The 26,524-nt window shown below is 39.2% G+C and overlaps 3 protein-coding genes and 2 pseudogenes across 4 annotated transcripts; 2 read left to right on the plus strand and 3 right to left on the minus strand.

The window, feature by feature from the left end:
• Positions 1-408: 408 nt before the first annotated feature.
• On the plus strand, positions 409-4,503 carry LOC122666040 (receptor-like protein CLAVATA2). The gene is made up of 2 exons (XM_043862156.1): positions 409-490; positions 3,995-4,503. Exons 1-2 carry the CDS (start codon positions 409-411, stop codon positions 4,501-4,503), a joined length of 591 nt encoding a protein of 196 aa, XP_043718091.1.
• A 2,324-nt stretch (positions 4,504-6,827) lies between these two features.
• LOC122666041 lies at positions 6,828-10,856 on the minus strand (annotated as a pseudogene).
• Positions 10,857-15,813: 4,957 nt separating this feature from the next.
• LOC122664890 (40S ribosomal protein S10-1) lies at positions 15,814-17,799 on the plus strand. Of its 2 annotated transcripts, none has more exons than XM_043860914.1 (5): positions 15,814-15,895; positions 15,993-16,041; positions 16,144-16,423; positions 16,547-16,692; positions 17,546-17,799. In XM_043860914.1, the coding sequence occupies exons 1-5, from the start codon at positions 15,893-15,895 to the stop codon at positions 17,656-17,658; spliced, it is 591 nt and encodes a 196-aa protein (XP_043716849.1). In that variant the 5' UTR covers positions 15,814-15,892; the 3' UTR covers positions 17,659-17,799. The 2 variants fall into 2 exon arrangements, with proteins under 2 accessions (XP_043716849.1, XP_043716850.1); XM_043860915.1 differs by having other exon boundaries at positions 16,547-16,682.
• Positions 17,800-19,181: 1,382 nt separating this feature from the next.
• Positions 19,182-21,477, minus strand: LOC122664889 (pentatricopeptide repeat-containing protein At3g57430, chloroplastic-like). The gene has a single exon (XM_043860912.1). It carries the CDS (start codon positions 21,410-21,412, stop codon positions 19,262-19,264), a length of 2,151 nt encoding a protein of 716 aa, XP_043716847.1. The 5' UTR covers positions 21,413-21,477; the 3' UTR covers positions 19,182-19,261.
• Positions 21,478-25,665: 4,188 nt separating this feature from the next.
• Positions 25,666-26,524, minus strand: LOC122666042 (annotated as a pseudogene).

Raw genomic sequence — 26,524 nt, forward strand, 5'->3', positions numbered from 1 at the left:
TAAACGGCTCAGATTCTCTCGATCAAACTATTAAAGGAAACTAATAAAATTAGGTGGAAAGACAGAATGGAAACAAATGTCAACTAGTTGACTTTCTATAAATAAACGGCTCTGATTATCTTTATCAAATGACTTCCTATAAATACACTTTCTTCTGCAGAATGTACGGAGGAAGACGTGGCATCCATGAATTTCTTTTCTTAATGTCCTTCTTCTGCCCAAAAAATCCTCCCTCCCTTATATATATATATATAAGAGGACACTCTCACACAACTCACAACCATTCTCCTTCCTCATCCATAAAAGACTAAAAAGGAGTAAAGAGAATTCCAAGTTCAATAACTGTAGAGCCAGAGCCAGAGCCAGAGCGAGAGCGAGAGCGAGACAGAGGCGGAGACGGAGAGACGAATGGCGCTTCGGCTCTGCCTTTTGTGGTTCATCTTTGTTGTCTTTGCTGTGGTGATCTGTTCTGCTTCAGTGTCAGCATCAGGTTAGCCTTCTTTCTTTACAATGTCTACCTTTTGGTCTTCATTTTTGTTTCTTCGGCTCCAAACGGATTTGGGCATGGGATGGACCTCAATTATCAGGCCCATTCCAGCATTAGTAGGCAAATCTGTACCTAAATTGGATTGGCCCAAGTACTAGGATCCAATCGTTGTACACACATTTGTTCTGGCCCAGTAAGTAAGTCCAGCTACTAGGTCTAGGTCGAAGCCCAAGCCCAAGCCCAAGCCCACCTGGCCGGAATCCGGAATCAAACCTAATGCACTTATCATTTTTATTGCAGGGCTGGGACATGACATGGTGGTATACCGACGTGCTTTGCTGGTGAAAACCGACGACTATATCTACCCCTCCGCTAACAATGACGATGACCCGATGGGGCAACTAGGGTTCGGCTCCAATCGCCATCGTCATTGCCATCGCCACAGCCACCAAAGGAAGAGGCGAAAATGTACATGGATCCATGGAAGTTCCAAATTATTAGGTCACTCTAATGATGAAAGTAGAGAATTTATATATGAATGAATTTGTTACTTTGGATGTAAAGTGAACTACCACTTAAATGTGTGGAACCAATATATCCCAACTCCAGGGTTAGATACAAGATTCAAAGAAACAGAAAAAAAAGAGAACTCTTCTAATAGACAATCACTTATTGTGTTGAAAGAAAAAAAAAAAATCCATGTATTCCCACCATCTTCCATTTTCCTCATGACTTGGAAGATGATGTACGGCAGTCGGTTAAGAAATTCAAGTGGAAGAGAAATTACTACTCATACATGGCTAGTCATCATCATCATCAAGCACCTGTACAGTATTTGTACTGCAGTAAAGATGGTTTATTGCAAAAATGGTTGGAGGGTGGAAGAAATGAATTGTAAAGTACTTGATCATTAAGTCAAAAGTTTCAAAGTTGATGGAATGCGTTAAATCAAGTCCTTTAACCAATGTCATACTAGGCTGGTCTAATCTCCTCATTAGGTACATAAAAGACCACCATGATTCTACAATCGTCGTTCTCTCTCATTCTAACGATAAATACCCATTTCCAAATGGCTCCACTCTACCACATGGCTTTTACCTGACAATAATTGGTAGCCCTTTCTTGATGGCTTTCGAATTACTCTAGGTAATTAACCTTCTCCTAGGTAGCATTTTTCGTGATTCCAACCCGTAATTGCAAATGTTAAGTACTTGACGATTTCCATTAGCTACGTAACATGAATCTAGTACTGTTTAAGAATTGAAACAAAATTGACCCATGAAGGGACGGGGGACATTCAGTTCCATGTATCTCTCTCTCTCTATACGGGACTGTGTGACGAATGGATGACATGGCATCCACTTTTGGTATCTATGCCAAGCGTCCACTTACGAGCTGAGGTAAGGTCTCTATAAAATGGCACAGCACCTAACCCACAAATCCATGTCTTCTGCTTGAGGCTTGAGTGGGAGAGAGAGAGAGAAAGAGATACTGTTATGGCGGCAGTTAGGCTTGGGATATGGTGGTGGTGATGGTGGTGGTGGTGCCTCTTCTTTGCCATTCTCATAACTTCTTCTGCTCGGAACATGAACTTGATCTCCAATAATCTCTTCTCAGGTCTCTCTCTCTCTAACCTTATAAAGATTTCTTCACGAGGGAGAGGATTTGGTTTCACTTAGCTTGTTTGGTTGTTTGGTTAACATTTTAGTATTTGCAGGGCACGATGAGATGAAGAAGTTGATGATGGTGGAGGGAAGGGTCTTGATGAGCTCAAGAAGGATCAGTTTAGACGATTACCATCCTCCATCAACAAGCGATGCCCATGGCCCTCGTACGAACAAAAGAGATGGCGGCGGTGCTGGTCGTGATGACAGCGGTGGTCCCGGCCGTATTACGTGATCTCATATGGGAGAGATCCTAGGTTCCCATATTTGGGATGATTACAATCTCCTTATATTGTATTCTCCATATATTCTCCTCACATGTGATAATAAAAATATGGGAAATTATCAGCACCATCTCCTATTTTACCAAACTAATTCCACACAGACCCCCCCATTAGTTAAGAGCTGTTAAGTAGTGATATCAGTTATTTAATATTTTTTAAAAAACAATTCCACCCTTTTTAGTAGATGAAGTACCTAATTTACCCTTTCAATTAAAACACCCACAAACCCTTCTTCTTCCTCACACTCATCCACAACCTTGGAAAATCCACTCCAACCTACCGTGTTATGAAGAAGAGACCTATTCCGGCTATAAAGTAGGCCGGCGTTAATGGACCACTTTCTAAACAGCTAAAGTTCAGAATTTCAACTCAGAAGCATTCAAATTTTCCCCCCCAAACAGGGTGGAGAAGGGAGATCCCATCAATCAAACTGGTAGTTGAAACAGCCACAAGATTAAATTGATCAAGATTAGTCACTGAAGGGAGAAGGTTTCAGAAACAGAGTCAATAACCCATGATTTAATCGGGACAAAAGAAATTTTTAAACGATTTCTTGCCCTGTGAGCAACAAAATCAATTCTCTCTAGAAACCCTAGTTGCAGCAACTAGAGATTTTCACTTTGATCACAAGCTCGGGGAGGGTGGATTCGGCCCTGTTTATAAGGTAGGTTGGCATAAATCAATGTTACCAACCTTGGTTTCCATTGATGGTGATCAATCAACGACCAATGATCAAAAAAATCAAACTAAAAACCAGCAGGAGGGTAGAACAGAAGAAGAAGAAGATGGGTGCTAAAAATTTTGTATTCCAAAATGAATCTGGAGACAGATAATACTTACATAAAGAAAGAGAGATGGTTTTGAGAGGGATTTTGGTTTATTTTCAAATCAGAGGGAGTTTTATTGGGTATTTAAAGGAAAGTTTGTTTTATGTTTGAGAAAAAACCAAGGGAAGGCAGAAACCCAGGGGTAGTTTCCATTTTCGGGCTTTTGGTTTTTTGGTGATAGAAGCATAACAGATTTAGAGAGACGACGACAAAATAATCTTGTCCACCGAGGTTTCGTTTTTATCAGTCTCTCCCTCTCTCTCTTACTCCCTTTACGTTGCTCCTTATTTCTTGCCCTCCTTCTTCCTAATTTCCTCTAGGCTAAATGTTCTTTGTACAGCACCGCAGACTGCGCCCAGACACATGAGGGTGGGCAAAATGATCATCTTGACCCTTGAATAGGCAGCCCATGTGTCTGGGTGCAGCCTGTGCTGCTGCACAGAGAACTTCTGCCCTTTTTTTTAATCTTAAAGCTTCATTTCTAGTCCTATTTCTGGGTGGTACTTGCAGACCTAATCAGAGAGTTTGAAGTCCTTGGTGCATGTTCCTTTGGGTCTGAGATTTGGAGAGAAGGAAGCCCCTTTGAAGGCAACTTAAAACCTTAGAGTCTCCCCTCCCGAATCCTCTTCTATTGTGAGTTCCATACCCAAGTTCAAATCAAATCTAGTGACTTCCGCCAAATACAATTTCAGTTCTTTTATTATTTATTTATTTATTTATTTTTTGTTTCAGGGATTCCTTGCTTCTCTACTTCAGTTGATTCACTCACAGTCCTCAATCTCGCAAATAACTCCATTGTCGGAGGGATTCCCACTTGCATTTCATCTTTGCGAGCTTTAAAGGTGCTCAATCTCTCCTTCAATAGCCTGAAATATGACATTTCGCCGAGATTCATATTGTCGGAGAAGCTACTTGTTCTGGACCTAAGTTCCAACAATATCTCTAGTCTTCTACCGAGTAAAATTGCAGCAACAACAGAAAAATCTGGTCTAGTACTTCTTGACCTCTCTCACAATCGGTTTTCAGGTGAAATATCAGTGGATATTACAGAGTTGAAGGGCTTACAAGCATTGTTTCCTTCATATAATCTGTTAACAGTAGAGAATCCAGTGAGAATTCGATATCTAGTCAAATTCCTGAGAGCATTTCGGATCTATGAAATCTACAACTTCGATGATGGTTGCGAGCTTCGTCGGTTGAAGAGCACTTTGACGACGGTTGCAAAGGGGTTGCAGAGCTGAACGGTGGCGGTGAGTTATTTCGTTCGATTGAGGAAGAAGGAGTGGTTCACTTGTTTTAATTGGAAGGGTAAAATGGTCTTAAAATTGTATTTACAACCAAGACTTTGTTTGAAGTCTTAGTGTAAAGGGTATATTGGTCAAAAGAATTATGTTAACACCATTCAAAAATGGGTAACGGTTGATATTATGGTAGTTAGTGGGTGTGCCTTAAAATATAGGTAAACGTTAGGGGGTGGCACTGATAATTTCCCTAAAAATATCTCAATTCATTCTCATAATTCCAGATTTATTATGGTATCAGTCTAGGCTTGTCTCTGCGCCTCTTCTCTCTTGCTCGTGTTCTTCCAGCTCTCATGGGTGATCCCAAGACCACCGTCGACCCAACAGTTTCCTGACCTTCTGGCGGCAGCTCTCCTTTCCACTGATATTGCTTCTCCTTATTACTTGCACCATTCGGATAATCCGGTGCCCTTCTCGTTCACGCCCCTTGATGTGGGTAACTATCCCACATGGCATCACGCGATGCACCTCGCTCTCTCCGCCAAGAACAAATTCATGTTCGTTGATGGTTAACATGCAATTTAATTGTTCCATTAAACATCTTCGCACGGACAATGGAAAGGAATTTTTTCCCAACCCATGCTCCAATCTTTAACCACACGAGGAATCCTCCATCAACACTCCTGCGTTGGCACTCCTCAACAAAATGGCGTTGCTGAACATAAGCATCGCCATCTTCTTGATGTTGCCCGCACCTTACGTTTTCAGGCTCATTTACCTATCCGTTTTTGGGGGGAATGCATCCCTTTACGCCGCTTATCTCATTAATCACCTCCCTACCCCTAACCTTCATGGCAAATCCCCCCAAAAACCATCTCTGCGTTTTTAGTTCCCTATGCTATGCCCACAACCGGGTTGCACCAAATTTGTTCCGTTGCATTTTTGTTGGTTACCCCATAGAGAAAGGCTACCTTGTCTATGTAGGGACGTTACATTTCATGAGACCGTTTTCTCTTCACGTAGGTAAGCCGGTTCAGGAGTTTTTTTTATTTTTTTTTAAACAAAGAATATTGTATTAGAAATTAGATTTAGAATATATGGGGAGCTTTCTCTATTGGGGAGTGCAGGGGCCATGCGTGCGTGGCAGAGAGCGCACGCTGGCATCTCAGGGGGTGGGGCGGTCATTTCGCCCCACTGTGTCTAGGCATGGCCTACAACCCCCTGATAACATTTTCCCTAGAATATATAAAAGAAATTATAACCACGTAAAAACTACAATTGGAAAGCACTCGAGCCGAAACTACTAGTTTTGTAGACATTACATTTTGACATTTTGGGAGATTGTCTTGGCAAAATGGACCATGTTCATCTCCATCTGGATACCCAAATGGGTTTGGATCGATCCAAGGTAGTACACCTGCATCAAAATGTAAGAAAGATCTCCATATGGTCTTTATTGATTTATAAAAAACTTATGATAGAGTCCCTAGAAAATTAATTTGGCAAGTGTTAGAGAAGAAAAATGTTTCAAATAAATATGTGGAGATGGTTATAGATATGCATAATAGTGTAGTTAGTGTAAGAACTGTGGGGAGAGCAAGTTGAACACAAGTGGATTATATCAAGGATCAGCTCTAAATCTGTAATTGTAAGGCATCCTTGGTCTATGTTTTAAGAACAGGGATAAAAGCAAAGTTGGTATTATGGAGATTAACTTTGAAATCAAAAAGTTTTAAAATAAGTAGAACAAAAATAGAGCATATGGTGTGTAACTTTAGTAACAATAGGATTGAAAATGGAATAGTGAATATTGACGTTAAGAAGATAGCACTAATAAAGAAGGAGAAATAGAGTGAGGTTCTTCAATCAAGGTAATTTGGTGCTATATCCTCAACCATGCAGTGGTTTTTAGCTCTTCACAGTTCTACACTACAGGCACCTTAACAAAAGTTGCAGTAAAATGTATCTTCCAGGAATTGAAACCAAGTGTCACATGTGTTCATATTATTCTCTTTTTCAATGGACAATATTTAACCCTTGCATGCATATATGATAGATGTCCTAGGAACACTGGAAAAACAAATATGTTAATCTCACAATGACTGATGTCAAATAAACTGTTATTTTTAACCTGTACTTTTTAGGGTTCCTGCCTTCCATCTTTTCCTGATACCAGAGATCCAATGAGCCATGTTAAGATAGGACAGGGTGGTTGCCTTCAAATCGTTGTTGTGAGGCCAGCAAAACTCTTGGATAGAGGAAAACTGGGAAACAGGAAAAGAAATATGTTTAGTATGTAGCCTGTTCATTAGTCCAGAACTTTTGTATTTTCCTTTCCTTCATCCTCATTTTTCATGGCATAAAAAATCAGTAGAAGCTACCTGCACACTGAAGAACCACTCCAGAAACACCTAGCCCATCTACTCAGCAATGTACAAGCAACAAAGATCAGTGTCCATGTTACAGATGTATCACTCTCAGGACAAGAAGGTAAGAACAAGAATCCAATCAATGCAACAGTCATCACAACTGATAATTAGCACAGCATCTCAATTGCAGCAGGTAAAATGCTAAACTTCATCGGAAGAAACCCTGAATGTTCCCCATCTGAATGTACATAGATGCTATCACTGCCTACAATTTCCTCCACTTCAATATTGAGCACACTGCAAGAGCAACAGGATTACATAACGGACAAAGCATAATGATATCAAATACTCAGCCTGACATCCTGATGTCCATGTAAAGTTGAAGTACATAAGTGGAGTAAATAAAAAAATTTTAAGCCTCCAAAGTCCAAACCATGAACAATCTTGAGAAACCAGTGTAAGTACATGCATCTATCATGGATCCCTCTGGTTGGATGTGGATTATTGAGAAGCAAAATATTTTAACAAGAAAAGACAAAAAGGACTGCAGATAATAACATTTTAGATAGTGGTCAAAAAGGAAGATGAATATCTCCTTGCCATACTTTTCTGCAAAAATGTAGACAATTTAATTCAACTTTTTATCTCTATATTTAGTAAGACCAATTTGGTTTTATTCCAGAAAGATCAACCAATGAAGCTATTTATTTTCATAGGAGAAGAATGGAAAGATTTAGAAAATATGGTGGAGGGCCGGGTAGCGAAGGAAGAATCCTGAGATAGGATGTCAGAGTTGTAGGGAAAAGAAGGAAATGGGGGGGGGGGGGGAGAGAAGAACGCACACAATGCTATATTTGAAGGCTAGTTGTGTGCATTCAAATAAAACATGTTATGTATTGTAGGGGTATTCTTGTCAAACCCCTGCAGTACAATGATGTCTGATCATTAACCATGATAGGGGGAGTGTCCCTATTGGGATCTTTATCCCCTCCAGTTCCCTGCCCCGCCCAGTTCCCCAGTTCCTCTAACAAGGGGGAGCTGGAATGACCACCCTACCCCTACCCGAACACTCTGCCTGGGTGGGGTCCACCACCACCCTATTAGAGGAACTAGGGAACTGGGCCGGGCAGGGAACTGGAGGAGATAATTTTCCATCCCTATCGTGGTACATGTTCCTGCAGTAGTTTCTACTCTTTAGTTAGTCTCCTATTGTGTTTCTAAGTTAGTCTTGTTAGTTAATCTTCTCACCTTGAACTAATGTAATCTTCCATTAGTTCTCTACTACCACAAGGTCCCCCCCCCCCCGCTTGTATTGTTTTTCAACAATCATTAATATAATCTTAGGGACTTCCCCGGGTTCCAGATAATATACGGGTAAAAAAAAAAAAATGAAGACAATATGGGGGGGGAGAGGTCTATGGTATGGAATATCTCTCTCAAACCAGCGATAGTCTTCTCTTTCCCTTCTTACATTCTTCTTCTCTCTTCTCCTAGTGTGTTAGTGTTGGTTTAGTGTTCCTGGTATTGGCACATAATAGCTTGTACATCCTCAGAATTTCTGAGACCTGACTGCATTAGGTACTGAACATGGTTCAAGGTGAGAGAAGGCAGGCAACTCAATCACTGACCAATAAATAAATAAAGAAATAAAAAGTTGTCATACCCACCTTGAAGTCGGTTAAGCAGGCCATGAGGAATTTAATCAAAGTGTATGATTGATGAAGATTTACCTCAATTCTTCCATTCATCTTCTGGTATAAAATGAAGTCTATTACTGGCACCATCACCATTGGAATCAAGTTTATTAAGAGTTTAAAAGCCTCGGCGACATGCTGCACCATAATGTCGATGCAGTCACTTTTTGAGTTTTGACAGCATGTCCTGGGGTTATCTGTACTTAAAAACTGCCATTTCCAAAGAGGTCTGCATTGCATTGCCCAAAATAGCTTCATGGAACATCTCAAGCATAATGCTTACCATGTATTAGATGATTCCTCTCATATTTCCAGTGGTCAAAAACTTTTGAAAAATATCGACTCTTCAACTGTTTTAAATTTTTGTCCTGACATATGACAAACTCTGACTGAGTTGAAATCTTGACACATGAATAGAGATTGACATGGACATGTGCATAAGGCTTGAGTTCCAACTAAACTGCCATGTGGTATGAAACCAAGGCTCGTAGAGAAATTGATGTGGCACGTCCACAGTACTAAATTTTACACTTCTAATAACAATGATGATAATGATATCAACATACACATAATACAAAGATGACAGCTTTTGAGCAGAGAATTCTATGAAGAAGGAGAAAACAAAAAGTCCACCCTTAAAAGAAAGAGAAAATTAATGTTCTTTAGCATACATTTTTCTCTGACAAGTGTATCCCCTTGTACAACTTATGCAGTTTGATAACAAAATCATACCATTTAAAGACCTGGAGAATGACAACCTGGCATCGACAGAGAAAAGCAGGAGTCAAGCTTAATGGGAAAAACAACATTTTTTTTCAGAGGTAATTGAGTTGATACAAAACACATGAGTACTGTTACCTCAAAATTTTTCTGTGGGGGACATTTGGGGTTATTTTCATGCCACCACCAAAGAATTTTCCATTGCCAATGCAAAGAGCTGTTACCTTAGGAAACATTTCCCACTCTCCCCCATTGATCTGGAATAAATGAAATTCTATGACGTTAACGCCTGGAAAATACTAATTCATACAATCACATAATTCAAGTAGACAATGATCAGGCTTTAATGGTCAAGAAATTCAGAACCGCTGACCGTAATCTTGAGATCTTGATTACTTTGCCCAATAAAGCCTCTCAAAGCACCAAAAACATAACATAGTTTTCCAAATCTTTTGTACTTGGAAGCATAGTAACCTGCCTTTGCGCTCCTACAGGCTTCCACAGATATATTAGTGAGACATTTCAAAAAAGCAAAGTGGTATTCAGACAAGCTTGGTTCTGAAAAAGCACAAACTGAAAATAGCCTTACAAATGAATATCAGCATCATTTAGAAAATAATATGGTTCTCCAGTTACTTTACTAATAACACCAACATCTACCCAAGATTTCAGCCTGGCAAAAGACCATTGTTTTTTCAGTATTAAAAAGATGATTGAAGTAATGTCAAATATTAACTTCTTATAGGTTAGGTTTCACCAATTACAGACAGATTATCCATTAAACATCAAAATATTGGTGACCGGGCATCTAGTCAAAATTAAAGGAAAGAGAACAAAAATGCAGAAAAGTGAGAACCTTTTGCTATTCGTTCAACAGCTTCATGAGGGTCATTTTTCCTGGTAAAACAACTCGATAGCTCATAGCAAAAATAGCTAGGTGGCAAGAGCATCAACCAACCAGCCAAATGTCCTAGCAAAATCGGATCCAGTACCCCAGGGAATGAGCTGTTCAGAAGGATAGTATAATCACAACTTTGTTCAAAGGGTTTGCATGTCACTCTAGATGTGCATAAGCAAGAAAATACCAAAAGAAAGACCTTTCAGAGCATTCAGTTACTGAAATGTTTTGGTATTTCTGAATCACTTACACCAAGACCACTCGTATGTGTAAGGCCCTGGTCTTGAGCACAAACAGGTTTCCCTGCCCAGAAGAAGCCATTCAGAACCCGCCAATTATGAGCCAGGCAAATCAGGGGTCTCTATCCATTAATATCTAATTACAGTAGTATTAAAAAGAGTAAGATAAGGTCTCCTGGTGAAGTTGCAAAATCAGTGCCTAAGCACAAGCCATTGTGGCCCAAAAGAAGTGTTTGGTGACCAACATGGGTCAACTGAACTGAAGCACATAATTCTTACCCTAAAAAAAAATTGAAGCACATAATGAAAAATATTCAGCCGGTAAATCTAACCACAAAGCAAAGCCCCCTAATACCAGGATAGCCGTACACCATCCATGGCCATAATACCAGTGTTCAATGGTTACCGTATTGACAGAGTCATGGGATGGCATGGCCCAGATATGGCTAAAACAATGTTCAATTCCTTTCTAATTTTAAAAATAATAAATAAATAAAAAAAAACAGTCAATTTGATGAGGAGCATTTGATGCAATGATCTAAATACTGAGACTGATTTGGGAAAAATCTCTACCATTTACATTTCTACAGGTGTTATCTCATTCAGTCGATTTATTAAACTTCATTTAATACACTGTTTAAGTTCTAAATTCCATTGATCAAGTAAAGAGAAACAATTCAATCGAGTCAAAAACACAATTCTTTCACTTATAGGTAAAGTCTTACAATAACTGTCCATCTGTCCCCCCCACCCCTTTACTATCTTCCTTTTTTTCCAATGCAATCTCGGTATTCTTTAAATGAATTTGACAGCTTTTATAATTTTGTCCATAAATTAAAAAATGTCTATCGGTTCATGCATATAGAAGTTACATTAATTAGCTACTTCTTAAATGTCTTTGCGTGTCTAGTTTGGAACAAGACTTAAGTAGTTTCTCCTTATTAGTATTCTAACCCAACTTGTTCAGAAAAAGACCTGGTTCCACAGTTTCTGCCTTGCCTGCTTGTAATTTGGTTTGGCATTCTAAGGAACAACTTCCCCATAACGATTTGGTTCCATCCTATACCTTTTATCCTACGTCTTATCACTCGGAATTGCATTCTATGACACTGGTGGTACTTCTTGTTGAATTAAAAGATTTGATTAGTCTTTCTCTACCCATCCACCCGCCACCCCTGTTTGAGAGTGATTCAATATCAATGGGGGGAGCCTCAAAATAAGGAAGCGCTTTTCTCATTCTGAAAGCCAGCTTTCTAGAGGAGGGGATATGGTCTAGCAGTTGATTACATCTCGATTTTCAAAACCTAAGCTATGGACACCAACCATTAGAAAACAACACTTTTTATATTGTGGAGGAGACACACGAAAGGCGGCCAGAGATTCAGACTATGGTCGAAGCCAATTACAAAGGTTCGGAGGAGGATGAGACCCTATCAAGGAGGTGATGAGGCAGTGTGGTCAAAACCTTTACAGCTACCTGTCCAACTCAAGTGTCAGCTCAAAAACAGGGTTTCCATTAATGTGTGAGACAGGATCAGGTCGGATTAGCTTTAGAAATTCAAAACAGAGTTTAGTGAGAGATTCAATCAGAGGATAGTGAGAGATTCAATCAGAGGATAAAGAAAGAAACTGAGATCTGATTCAACCAAATAAATCAGAGTTGAAAATAAACATACTACTAGAAGTTTTATGGTTTTGAACAGAATTTAAAATCTGAAAAAAAAAAAAAAAAAAAAGAAACAACTTGAAATCAAATAGGGCAGAATATAGTCAGCAAACAAATCAGCAACTAGAACTTAACACAAAAGTGAATCTGAAACTGAATTCTAACAGTATAGCCACAGGAATAGAGTTCAAGACTTCTGACCTAGAACTTGCTTGAATAATAAAGAAGAGATAGAAAAGTAAGTAGATAGACATGCTAGGAATCGCACCTAAGACCCACTCAGAATCCAGTAATCCACTGAGTATCACTCCTGAATCCACAAAAAATATGGTCTGAAATCCACAGAACCCTAACAGTAACTGAGCTTTTTTATTCTTAAAATCGGTCTTTGTGGGAGAAGGGGGGGGGGGGGGGCAGTAGCTCTTACACATTTATAATGTTGTACAACCCATACATGATTAACATAGGAAAGACTAAAGTCAATTCTGACCATAAAAGGATAAAGGAAAAAAGACTCCAATTCCTCTCCAATCGACCAGCTATTGGAGAGTCCTAACCCATCTGGAATTCTGAAAAATCAAAGATATTAAACTCAAAACAGCAATGAAATTAACAACTCCTAATCCATCCTGAATAATACTGATTAATAACAATCATAAAATAGAAAGAAAACTGATAATAAATCCCCATGATAGAACCAGGACTGAGAATTCCTAGTAAGAATAGTAAATCTGAAACCGTAGGCTCAGTGGAACCTCTCCTTCCTCTGGTACTGCTTGGTTTCTGCCTCAGGTGGCACATCATTTTCACAGGACGATGCAAAGGCAGAAAGCGCCAACCCATCAACTAGAATTTATTCTGAGAGAGTTGCAACTTTAGCTATGGCATCAGCCTTTGCATACCTACCACTTAAATGAAGTGAACCATTGGCTGTTCTCCAATATGCAACAATCATTCAAATAAACTACATAGTTGCCTCGTAAATGTCACATCTCTTTCAATCCATTAATGATCCACATGTCTATTGATACACAATACCTAACGGTTGGGCCTTATATCAGATTGACCGTATCCATAAGTGAATACTGAGACCCATTAACCATTCTCATCACTACATCCAATTTTCCTGACATGCAAGTACAGCATCCAGTTGTAATTAGTTGAGGGGCATCATGTTTTAAGGACCAACTAAACATTATTTCGACTATAACAGTGACCAATTGAAAGATCAAACAAAAAGTAAAACAAGTGTATAAGTAGTATAGTTGTTCAAGTAAAATCATTAACCGGTTTTATTTTCTGGACTAAATTCAACCATAACAAAACATTTGAAAATCAACGCGGGAGTATAAGGAACCAAAAGAGACATAAATACTAATACAATTATTCAAAAAATACATACGACCTAGAAAATTGGAAACAGTAAATTTGTTTCTCGAAGGTTGGTTTCACTGGTCCAAGCGATGGAGACAGAAAATTTTGACATTTTTCGAGAATGATCTCTATCTGATATAAAATTAATGTACAATATCACATTGAACAACAAAATCACTATAACTTACTGGAAATTGCCCCCAAAACAAAGAATCGTATGATTTTGAACTGAAAGATAAACTCACGTTGAAGTTATTAACGAGACGAGACCTGAAATATGCCAGTAATTGCTTCCATTCTTTACCTGTCTGGCCATTGACACCTGGTTTTGAATGTATAAATCAATAGGTCGAAATGTCGAAGCTGAACTCCATTAAACAGAAAAACGGTCAATAAGAGAGAAAAGTTGGAAGAAACCTCCGGGATTGACGACGAAGACGAGATCGCCTCTGCATGTAGAGGCTCCCTTGTAACCCGTACGGTGCAGAGGAAGATCCGGCGCAATGACTTGCTCGGCCCTCAGAAACGAGGGTTGCGCCATTTCCACGACGTCCAAATGCCTCACTGCTGTTGCAGTCTCCTGAAGAGTATCTGAATCCCATAGTTGCGTCTTCTTTCAATAATGAGATTTTGTAATGGATAAGCGTATTTACAACTTGAGACCTTCTTCCCTGTCCTTTTATCTTATTCTCAAAAATTCTGTAGGTTATGAGTAAATATATAAAGTTTCCAAGGTGTCAAATGTCAATAACTCAAAACCTTCTGAGGACTAAGATTTACAGAACTAACCTTAAGCCAGGTATGTTAAATCCAGTAATTTCATGTATGCTACTTGTAAATATTTTTAGGAAAATAGATTTCTGTCAGGACTCAGGAGTGTGGTCTTAGTCATCACTCCAATGTCTCTATTATCTCCTCCTCTAAACAAGGTGCATATGTGCCTTTTTCATAAAGGAAGGAGAGAGATAAACTCACAAGAGTGTTGGCGTAGGTTACACTGTCGGACAGAGTTCTTTTTCCCATATTTTTAACATAATAATTTGTAGTGTATACCCCTGGGGTTTAGCTCAGCTGGTAAAAAACACAATGCAATGTCATGAGGTCTCCGGATCAGCCTCCGCAATCTCTTGTTACATGAGTCTATGGGGGTTGGGTTCGTGTAACCAAGGCTTGTGGTTTATCACATGGCTGGCTGCCTATTTCTCTCCCTAACTTTAAGTTTACTTTTTTACCCTTTAATATAACAGAGTGTTTTTTTTTAATAAGAATAAATGCTCTCATTTTATATATGTAGTAAGTACTAGAAAAATATGTTTAACAATGATAACATTTGATAATGACATAATCATAATTCACTTTAAATTTATTTTGAAAATTTTTTTACAACCCTAATTTGAAGGGCTTCTGGGAATTAAACCAAGGAGCACTTATGAATGAAGGTGACAAGTTCCAATACACCTATAGAAGTGTCATTTAGATAGTCCCTTTTGATAGAGAGAAGGTCACTTTCAAATATTTGAAACCTTTCTTTACTGTCGTATTGGAAAGATTCAGGCATTCAGTTATGTTCGTATGGTAAGAATAAAAAAGAAAAATCATGATGAGACAAAAATTATGATAATGCAATGATTAATTTTATGTGTCTATCTTACTCCTTAAAAAAAATTAAAAAAATTTAATCTATTCTTTTTATTTTTTAATTTTTTCGTTTCTTGACATCCAAACATAGCCTTCAAGAATAAGGAAAGTTTTCTAAAATATTCACAAATGCTGGGTTGAGCTGATTCTTTTGGCTTGATTTCTAAACCTCCAATACTCTTACCAAGTAGCTATAGCGTTCAATGTATTAATTAGGATCGAGTTTCCTTCAGTTACGATGAATAGGAATCCATTCACTGCAGAACTTCAGATGCACATGTGTAGGTATCGATTGAGTATTTTGAAAAACATACTAAGACACTATAAGGTTGGCTTTGGGGCAATGGTAAAGTTGTTCCATGGTCACGGGTTCAAGTCTTGAAACATCTTTTTTGCGAAAATCAGGGTTACATGAGAACCGAATTGATTTAGCAGTTTTTTTTAATTTTTTTAATATCTATTCGGTTTGGTTCGATTTTGATTTATATATAATATATCCTAAACTGGATCGAAAATAGGACCGAACAGATTGACACCCTAATTATTATAACCAAAGGCTACGCAAAGGCCCAAACGAGGCACCCAATTGCCACCCCTACCGTAAAATAGCCTGGCCAGGTTTGGGCCGCAGAAAGGCTGGAGTAGAACCCGGCCCATATAGAATATTTAAAAGGAAACATTTTCTAGGGTTTCACTTTCACTGATCTCTGTGAGACCTGAGAGCGTGAGCGGGGAGCGAGAGAAGAAGGGAGAGGAAAGAGCTTTGTTTGCCGTCTCTCCTGGTTGCAATCATGGTGATTTTTCTCTCTAATGCCTCATCTATGGGAGCTTTTAAGTTGATGTTATGTTATATTTGTGGTGATTTCTCTATCTAAATTTCTCTCCTGGCAGATTATTCCAGAGAAGAATCGTAGAGAGATCTCCAAGTACCTCTTTCAAGGTCACTTTTTCTATTCGATTTTTTTACTTTATAATCACCAAGTTCTTCATTTTCGCTTTGATAATCTGTTTCTCATATTGAATTTTTTTTGTTAATCTGCAGAGGGCGTTTGTTACGCTAAGAAGGACTTCAATCTGGCGAAGCATCCCGACATTGATGTTCCAAATCTGCAGGTCATCAAGTTAATGCAGAGTTTTAAATCGAAGGAGTATGTCCGCGAGACCTTTGCATGGATGCACTACTATTGGTACCTCACCAACGATGGTATCGAATTCCTCCGAACATACCTTAATCTCCCATCTGAAATCGTCCCCGCTACATTGAAGAAATCTCTTAAGGCTCCCGGAAGGCCAATGGGTGGCCCTCCTGGTGATCGCCCTCGGTAATTAGTTATCTTGCATACTGGTCTTTGGTTGTATCTATTTTACTAGCAGTGAACCACAAAAAAAAAAAGCGATAAATAGAAAGAATTTTAATCTGTTATATTTAAATTTTGTGATTGTAGTGGCCCCCCTCGCTTTGAAGGAGATAGGCCTAGATTTGGTGATCGTGATGGGTACCGCGGAGGACCTAGAGGAGGACCTCCAGGAGAATTCGGAGATAAGGGTGGAGCTCCCGCTGAATACCAGCCAACATTTAGGGTAAATCTTTGTTCTTTTAATTATTATGTTTTTTGAATTTTCTTTTATCTCGTAGTTTGCATGGTCTATGTTTATACTTGAAACCAACAAGGCACCTACGCAACGCCTTGACAATTATACTTGAAAGTATCGAAAGCATCGACTTACAGACCATGTTCTGGACCCCTGATCATATGAAAACTTGGAAGTGTTATCACCACCCCTTGATGTGTTACTCATTATTGCTATTGTTGGATAAATTTTATTGTTGTGTTCATTCCATTTTAGTCTCAACTTGCTGAAACATTTGACATCTTATTTCCCAGTCTCATTATACTTTGATGTTCAAATTTCACATAATAAAGTTAACTATGGGATCATTTGTATGAAGTGTGTTGCACGACACATTGTTGTCTGGCCTTTTGTTCTTTGACTGGTTTTGTACAATTTTTTTTTTTCTTTTCTTATCGAGTATTTGATTTAACACTAGTTATTTTCTATATAGAATTGTTACTGTGTGACCCCAGGGGATCATTTTAACACGACTGGGAAAGTGTATTTCCAATATCTTTCCTCTAGTCTTTTGAGACCTCTTCTTAAGTATTCAGATGTGGTTCATAGTGAATGTTCATGCTATCCAATATCTGTCTCTTTGTCTTTTGAGACTTCCTCTTTAGCATTCAGTGTGGTTCCTATTAATGAATTTTGGCTTGAGTGAATGCTGATGGTTGCAACAATGCTCTTTCACACAGGCACACACTATCTTATTTTGTTATACTACTGTTTATAGTTTCCATTTGTTTCAATGTTTATTTGAATTGTTTACATGCTAAAGTTTGGTGATCCTTTCTTTAAGGTTCTAACAGCCATGCTTGAATATACAGGGTGGAAGACCTGGATTTGGCCGTGGGGGAGGAGGCTTTGGTGCAGGTCCCGCCAGCTCGAGTCTTGCTTAAGAGGCAGATGTTCTACACATGTCTTAATTTTGTCAGTCTAGGCAAGTTAAATCCTTTTGTGCTAGTTCGCATTAGTTATCGGAGGTTTTTTTTTACAGGGTGTACTCGGTTGATTTTGTCAATTGATGACCTATAATTTTGTTGATTAAAGTTTTTTGAAATGAAAACTCAGCACTATTGTTAGCCCAGAAATCATGTTGAATGCTGGATTGCTTCCTAGTTTTTTTCTTTGCTTTATATTTTTGGTATATACCTAAAGACCGTGGCATATGCATAACGGGTGAGCCAGGGGACATGGATCTTCTCCAGCGTGCATCTGGCAAGTATCCCAGCGTGCTACGCATAGCACTGGTGCACTTAAGAGGATATGGTTCCTGAGCCAGGTGCTTCCAGAAAAAGAAAAAGTGTGAAGCCGGAAAAACAAAAATCCTCCAATCTCTGAACGCTTGTGGACTTGGAAACGCAAGGGAATGTAAGTGCTCTGCGATTGATTCAGACAAGTGAAATAACAATCCAAATTTAACTTCCATTTCTGGTTTTTTGGCATTCACTAGGAATTTTTACAGTTCAATTGTTTAAGTGAATATAAAAACATCATACAATAAAGTGAAGCAAACTCCAGAGCCACCTTGAAATGTCTTTAGTTTCAATAATTTCACCATTTCAAGGCAATCAGAACAGAACAGATTGTAGGACCTTCGTTCCCATGAGCTCTATTGCTATCATGATTCCCTTTTGCTCTGCCTCCAGAACTGAGGAGCATATCCCTGCCACCACACTTATTTTGGTTATCTCTGCGTCAAAGTGATCCATCAAAGCTGACCAACCTGAATTTTGAAGTTTTCGTTTCAAACCTTCCATTAGTTAGAAAGGGAAGAAAGGGTTTGCATGTCAATGGGATGCCCAAATGTTGTACAGGTAAACGATGCTAGATGAATTCTACTTTTTTCCCCTGGAAGAGAAGCAGATTACGTCCCTGCCATATCTTTTATGCAAGCAAAGTAACTGTTCTGTTTATGTATTGATGGCAAGATTGGCCATCCCTGTCTCCATGATTGTCAGTTGCCATGTTCAATACGCAGTTGCTAACTGTCACTCAAGTTTGATTTCCTTCGTTTTATTGTCAATCATATCTAGCTGAAGGTAATGACCCATGACCATCATCCATGATCTCCAGCCTTGTCAAGCAATAGTTAGGAGAGACTAACGCAGAATTAAGATACACTGGAATATCGTCCGTGGTCTGAATCATATACTTCTACAAGTTCACAAAGCTCCACTGGAAATCAGTAGGGTACGTAATCTTCTCCATATGTCTTGGGCATTGATGCTATCGCCAAACCATTGAAGCTCTTTGTAAATTTGTTTGTTAGAAACAATTCAGACCCAGCATTCTCGAATTTGTTCATTTTTCACGAATGGAAAAGGCTTGTATATGAGGAATGGAATGGGTATTGTAACTCCAAGGTTGATGCTTCATTAGTACCAACTCTGTGTACTCTAAAAAAAACAATAGACAACTCTGTGTGAGCGTTGTGTGTGTGAGTCCGTATGATAGAACGGACTGCTAAGATGAACCAGAGAAGAGGGCCAGAAAGAAAGAGGTTTCCATCGCATTTTCTGAACCCAAATCTACTTTGTCATTCAATCCTGTGGGGTTAGGATTTCATGAGCTTGAATGACGGTCTGAATGTGTTCCCTGATCCCTCTTAGCACTTTGTAGATCTCCTCGCTCTCAGGATGCCTTGTATCCCCTGCAATGAATCTATAGCTTCCCCCTCTAACTTCCACACTGCTCCATCCTGCATCCTTTCTTAGACCCTTAACACGCTTCATTTCGAGTCTCAACTTCACGGCAGCCTCCCATCTCTTGGCTCCTGCATAAACATTTGACATTGTCACTCTCCAGACCTTTCCCTCAGGCTCCAAAATGGAGAGGTTACTAGCAGCTTTTTCAGCAACTTCAAGATTGCTTGATAATCCACAAGAACCTAGTAAAGCTCCCCATACAGCTTGGCCAGGCCTGAAAGGCATCTTCTTTATGAAATCTTCTGCCTCATCAAGTCGACCCTGTCTCCCCAGAAGGTCAACCATGCATGCACAATGTTCCATGCTTGGCTGAACTCCATATTCTTCACTCATCTTATTAAAGCACTCGTAGGCTTCCTCTACCAATCCTGAATGACTACAGGCTGAGAGAACATTGACGAATGTAACTGCATTTGGCTTATGCATACCCAATTTCCTCATTCTTTCAAGAGTTTGTAATGCAGATATCCCATCTCCATTGATCCCATATGCTGCTATCATAGCATTCCAAGAACCTGCATCTTTTTCAGGCATTTCTTCAAAGACCCTCTGTGCAAAGTCTATCCTCCCTGATTTTCCATACATGGTTACAAGGGAATTCCCAATGAAAATATCATCCCCAAAGCCAGACCTAGTAATGTAGCCATGGATGACTTGGCCCATATGCATTGATGCTAACTCTGAGCAAGCTTGGACTGATGTCAATACAGAGATGAAATCAGGGACAACCACTTCGCCTTCGTTTCTGTGGACCTTGCCAAGCAACATCAGTGCTTCTAAGGGACTGCCATTTTTCACAAGACATGAGATCATGGTATTCCAGGAAACTATGTCCTTTTCATTCATCTTGCCAAATATTCGAAACGCTACATCATCTTGTTTATTTTCTGCATACATGTCCATGAGGGAATTCTCCACCACAATGCAGGGCAAAAGCCTGTGTCTGATCAAGTAGCCATGTACTTCTTTCCCCTGCCTCAAACAGTTTAAATGCCCACACCCTTGAAGAAGTGTAGCCATTGTCTCTGGTGTAAGATCACGACCATCACCCCTGACACAGAACTCCCGAAAATTCTTAATACTTTCTTCGTAATTACCACTTTTAGAATACATTTGTATAAGAGAATTTGTCACAAGAGTATCCATATAAAATTGTGATTTTATAACAAAACCATGGATACACCTAGAGACCCACCATCTGTTCAGCAAAGAACACGCTTGAATAATGCTCAGAAATGTTACTCGATTTGGTGCAACCCCATCTGCTAACATGTCACAAAACAAAACAAAGGCCCTCTCAATCAATCCATTGAGAACACAACCAGAAATTGCCATAGTCCAAGAAACCACATCTCTACAACATGACTTCTCTATCAATTTCTCAGCAGCCAAGGAAACCCCACATTTCGCGTATGTGTCTATCATAGAGTATTGTAGAAACTGATGTTCAATTAATTCATTGACAATGAGATTACCATGAATCATCTCTGCCAGTTTCACATTGCGAGTCTGCCCACAAGCTTGTAGGAGAACTGCAAAGGTGAACTCATTGGGCTGCATCCTTTCTGATAACATCTGTTGGAAAATTGAAATTGCTACATTAGCAGACCCATTCTGGCAGCATCCTGACATCATGGAAGTCCATGACACAATGGTTTTAACAGGCATAAGATCAAACACCTTAAAAGCATCTTCCAGTTGCCCACATTTTGAGTAAAAGTCCAAGAGAGAATTAGCCACAAAGGCATAAGCAACAAGGCCAGACTTCAAAACGCCAGCATGGATGCCATGCCCAAACTTCGGGTTTCTCTCACCAGCACATGAATTTAGTAAACGAACTGATGACGCTGAATTTAGAAAGATTTCCTCCGCTGGAAGGACTGCCAATGCCGGGGCATTGTTTGCAGGCTTCTCCAACTTGATCTGATTACAGGTTTTCAGGGAACCCAAGGAAGAAGCGCACATAAAAGTTGACAATGAAAGCATTAGGAACTGATGTCACAATCTTTAAACGCCAATCAATCTCTTCACTTCTTAGAGCTGCAATGATTGGCAGGACTCGAGAAGAGCATTGCAGGCTTCTTTGATTTGATCCTAATATGAATGAGCCCCCCGAAATATATAGAAAAAGGCATTAGGATGGTCGACCCTCAAATAACAGTGATGTCCCGTACGAAGTCTTTTTAAGTTTATCACAATCAAGGTTTAAAAATCCAGAATGGGACTGCAGATCGGCCTCCATCGATTTCCTTTTGATCAAAGTTGGTCTGAATGGGTCTAAAATCGATCGAAGCCTTAAAAATAAGGGAAATTTTTGGCGGCTCCCTCTCAAATGGACCAATATTTTAATAATTTTTTATAATTACCATCCCAAAAACTTTTATATCTATTATTACCCCCTCCCCAAAAACTTTCAAACTACTGTTACCCTCCCTGTTGCATACTAATTACTAAGGCACCGTTTGACAACGTTAGGAACGTTTCTGTTTTGTTTTTGACTAAAAACGTATTTTGGTGTTATTGCTACCAAAATAACGTTACTTGCTCCCTGAAAGATGTTTGATAAACCTATTCTAAAAACGTATCCAGAACACTATTAATACTGAAAGGTGTTTGATAAAACCTATTTCTGTAACAGTTTTGTATTGATTAATATAAATTACAAAATTGCCATTTTTACTAAAATACATATAAAGTCATGGATGGTAGGACATGATAAATTATTTTTAATAAAAATATTTAAAAAAAGGTCTTGGTGGATTCGAACCACCATCCCCTTGGAACATGGTTGAGACATCTTCATGTTCCAATTGCTCTACCAATTTGAGCTAAAGACCCAACAAGTAAAGTTTGAAATTTACAAGTAACCATGAGACCATGCCACAAACCATGCTTCAATGATAATACTAAACACAATCAACCATTTCATTCTACATGTCAAACAAAGTCAGAATAAACAAATAAAAGAAAAGAAAAGAAAAAAATATGACAAAGCAAACATTAATAGATCACAAATGATAATCCAATGGAAGCAACAGAATTTCATCAACACTTATCCAAATTAATTAGCTGTGTTGTAGCAAATTCATATCATGACTCAACATTATGTATGTAATCCAGTGATCCACCATGATGACTCAACATATGGATAACAGACAAAAATATTGACAGTGGAAAAAGAACAGAGGGAGAAGAAAAAAGAGAAGAGATGGTGATCAGATGTGGAGAAGCTTGTGGTGAGTCTTTTTTGAAACTTTGAATGGGGAGAGCTTAGGTGTTCAGCAGGCCAAAGAAAGAGCAAAGATTGTAGAGTCTTTTGCAAAGGATAGAATGAAACAAGTTCCATATCAAAATCCTCAACTTTTTGTAATAGGCTTTGCAAAAGATGAACATGTAGTTAGTGAAACTAAAGATGCAACACCAAAATCATAACAGGAATTGACAGCAAACCTTCCAGCAGAAACCTTCTTCAGCCTCAACAACACCAAAATATGGTTCTCATTTCTCAAAGTGGGTGGAGGAGGTCCCAATGCTTTGTGAATCACAGTGACACAATCCAGTCCCAAGTGCAAATGGCGGGTTTCATCAAGCCACAAACATTGACCAAATTCTTTTTATAAACCTATACAAGCAGTGGTGGAAAATGGACAAAGCCTGTCCTAGACAGCCTTAAAGTAAAAACTAACAACATTACCGTCTAGTGGATAAAAGAAAGCAAGTGATTGCCATTTTGGAAACAACAGATAATTTGAACAACAACAACTACAGATCCATACAAACAATTTGGAGGAAGAAACTTTAACCAAGGAGAGAACAAGGTTGATGCACACAATTAAGTGACAGTTAACACAAGCTGAGCAAAGAGTCATACAGTACAAAGGCTCTGGCATTTAATAGGTACAAACTCTACAAAAAGGTACAACCAAATTCTCATGTACAACAATCTGTCACATAGTGAATTATTGATAATTAGTATTAGAAAGAACCACAACTTCCTCACCTTTATAGTAATGTACTCTTCAAAGGACTCTCTATACTTTCCATAGAGCTGTTGGGCATAATCATGAGGGGGCTTCTGAGTGGCCACTTGCTAGCCTGGCAGAAGGAAGGAAGGAGTGGGTTTAGAGTTTACTGACCTCAACCCTTGGTCCTAAGTACATTCCTCCGGATTTACCAAGATTACATGTAACATTAATGAAATCAAATGGATAATGAAATTAATGGTATCTCAATATAGAAGATATAGAATTATCCAACTTGCAATATCCTACTGCATAATTCTTTTATAACTATCCAAAATAATAATGAACCAAAAGAGTCGAGTCAAGGATGTGCAGCAAATCTAATTTCCTCTAGTTTAAAGTAACCACCACACATTTTGTACAATGAAAGTGAATTAGCTATCCCTAGTGTGCAAACAAGGACAAAATCAATTCACATCTCTTAATGAATTTCTATGATATAGCAGATGTTGAAAATCGTATCTTTAAAGACCCCAAAAATCGAGGACTAAAATTAAATTGAATTAAACCTTGTCAGTGACAGAGAATGGACAAAATCCAAAATTTATGTTATACACTCAGTAAATGCAATTGTCACTCTATAATACAGATATGACCAAAAAAGAAGAGCTGTTGCAAGGACAAATCACAATGATCTCAAAAATGAGTTGGTAGAAGTAGAAGCAATCAGAAGCAGACTCAATGACCTCATTTAAGAGTTCATGTACTGGAAGACAATCACAGGTGAATCCACTAAATTGATCTCCAACTCAGTTCACCAGAACTGAAAATGGAAAACAACTCAAAGTGTATTTCCAAAACCAAACAAATTTGAAATTATTTTGTAAATTAGAATTTGGAACACAAACTTCATTACTTGAAGCAATGGAATTTATTCTGCATCTTCAGATACCAGACAGTTTAAAGTGGGGGGAAGAAAATCAGACAAGGAAACAAACGCCAATAAAAATAAGACGAGGAAATGCTTATAAGAGAGAGCCGCACGCACATTAAGCAAGAAATCAACGCTTCCTGGTAATGACGGTTCTTGGCCTGGGAAATAAGGGTATTTGTCAGCAGCCTACCCAGAAAGAGAAACAAAAATGGTGAAAACAAGAACGAGACAAATAAAATTAAGCAGAGCTGGGGTTTCTTCAAATTTGGGTATTTTCACCTCTTCAGGGTAAGCCCAGACGTGCAAATGAGAATCGATGATTTGGGATGAAAAACCCTCTCAGACCCAACCATCGCCATCTTCGTAGCAGAGCTTCGAAATCTGAGTTTCACCGTGGAAGGTTTCGGGCGTGAATAAAAATGGAAATGGGAGGTCCAAACCGATGAAAGCAGAGGTTGTTTTAGGCTTATTAGTGCCGCCATGAGTCCATGACTGCCAGGTCTCCTACCATTTAGGGATTTCGAAGATGCAGAGATTAGGGATTGTGCAGTGAAAAAAAGAAGAAGAAGAAGAAGCAGAACAAAGAAATAGAACTAACCCTAGATGGCGACGACGAGTTGCAGGCTGTAGGATACCTCGAGCGGGCGAGCTTGAGGTTGGAGAAATCAACGCTGGAACTTGAGAGCTTGAGGTTGGAGAAATCAGCACTGGCGACGACGAGTTGCAGGTTCTTTGTCTCCTTCCCCGTATTTCCCTATGGAGGTTGAGAGCGGAGAGGTTTAGGGAAGGGTCGCGCGAGAGGAGACCTTTCTTCGGCACCCTTTCTTTAAAACACGGGTAACACTTTTGGATTTTGGACCAGTGGTAATAACAACAAATAGTTGTTATGTCAAAAACATTATTTTAAGTATAAATTGTTATAAATTTTGAATTTTGTTATAAAAAACAAGTGAAACAAAACGGATTTATCAAACGGTTTTTTTGTTTCATTTGTGTTCTGATAACGTTACTGGCAAAGAAACACTAAAAATATAACATTGTCAAACTGTGCCTAAGTGACTCCCACCGTTACAGATCCGTAACGGAGAAGGTTAGTAGTGATACTGTGCCGTTGTCACAAAAATTTTAAGATGAAAATGCCCTTTTGGGGTGATAATTGTAAAAAAACCCATCACCGTCCCTTCTCCTTCTTCTTCCTCCTCTGCAACCCCAACCGCCCCGATCAATGACGCCATCACCACCTGACGTGCTCTGGCTTCCTTCGTCTCGTTCACTATGTACTTGGTCCCATTCACTGCCTGTTCCACCATTTTTTCTTGATTACAAGTCTACCATTTCTATTGATTAAGATGAAGAAGCAGATGAGAGAGGCATCTTGCACTGTTTGAAGTGACAGAGCAATTCAGAGTCCCTGAACCCAACAATGAATTGTGCAAGCCTTTCAAGATAGAGTGCCGCTTGAAAAACGTTAATGGCGTTCATGATCTCCGTTAACATACTCCTACGAAGCCTATTGGCGTCCACAAATACACTCGCGAGATCATCCATCTGAGCCTTAATTTGTAGCCCCTCTTATGGCTTTCGTCGCCTCCTTTCTCCCACCATAACGAACCCAATCCATGGCCACTCGATCAATAAATCCAGACTGAGCATTCCTGGCATGGGTAACAATTGCAGGGATCATAAGCTTGAGGCCACGTTCAATCTGATCAACTTGTCCCATGAGATCCTCTGATGGGTTCTTCCATGCCATCGCAAAAATGCCAAGGGCCGGGCCGGTCCAAATTGTTGAAATCGTCCGGGACATCAATATCATCATCGTCATCTGTGAGGAAAGATCTGAGGAGATTGGTGAAGAGATTTGGGTGTAAATCGCCGAACCAGAGAAAGGGTTGTTGCATGGGATTGCGCTAGTCTGGGTAGAGAATCTGAGAGACATCTTCAGAGGCGGCGAGGTCGAGTGCTTCGTAATAGTCTAGGAAATGGCAGTAGAGAATATCGACATGGGTGCAGAGGAGGCTCGCTGAAGAAGACGACATGGAGCGACGAAGCTGGGGAAGAATGGAATTCCGTGAAAGGCTGAGAATTGGAGCCCAGATTAGGGTTTCTTCAAGAAATGAAAAGGGGAAAAAGATATACAGAGAATTAAAAATTTGATTGCAGACTAGAGAAGAGAGAAGGAGGCTTACCGTTTGCTTTCAT

This window comes from Telopea speciosissima, chromosome 6 (assembly GCF_018873765.1).
Source record: "Telopea speciosissima isolate NSW1024214 ecotype Mountain lineage chromosome 6, Tspe_v1, whole genome shotgun sequence".
Lineage (NCBI taxonomy): Eukaryota > Viridiplantae > Streptophyta > Magnoliopsida > Proteales > Proteaceae > Telopea > Telopea speciosissima.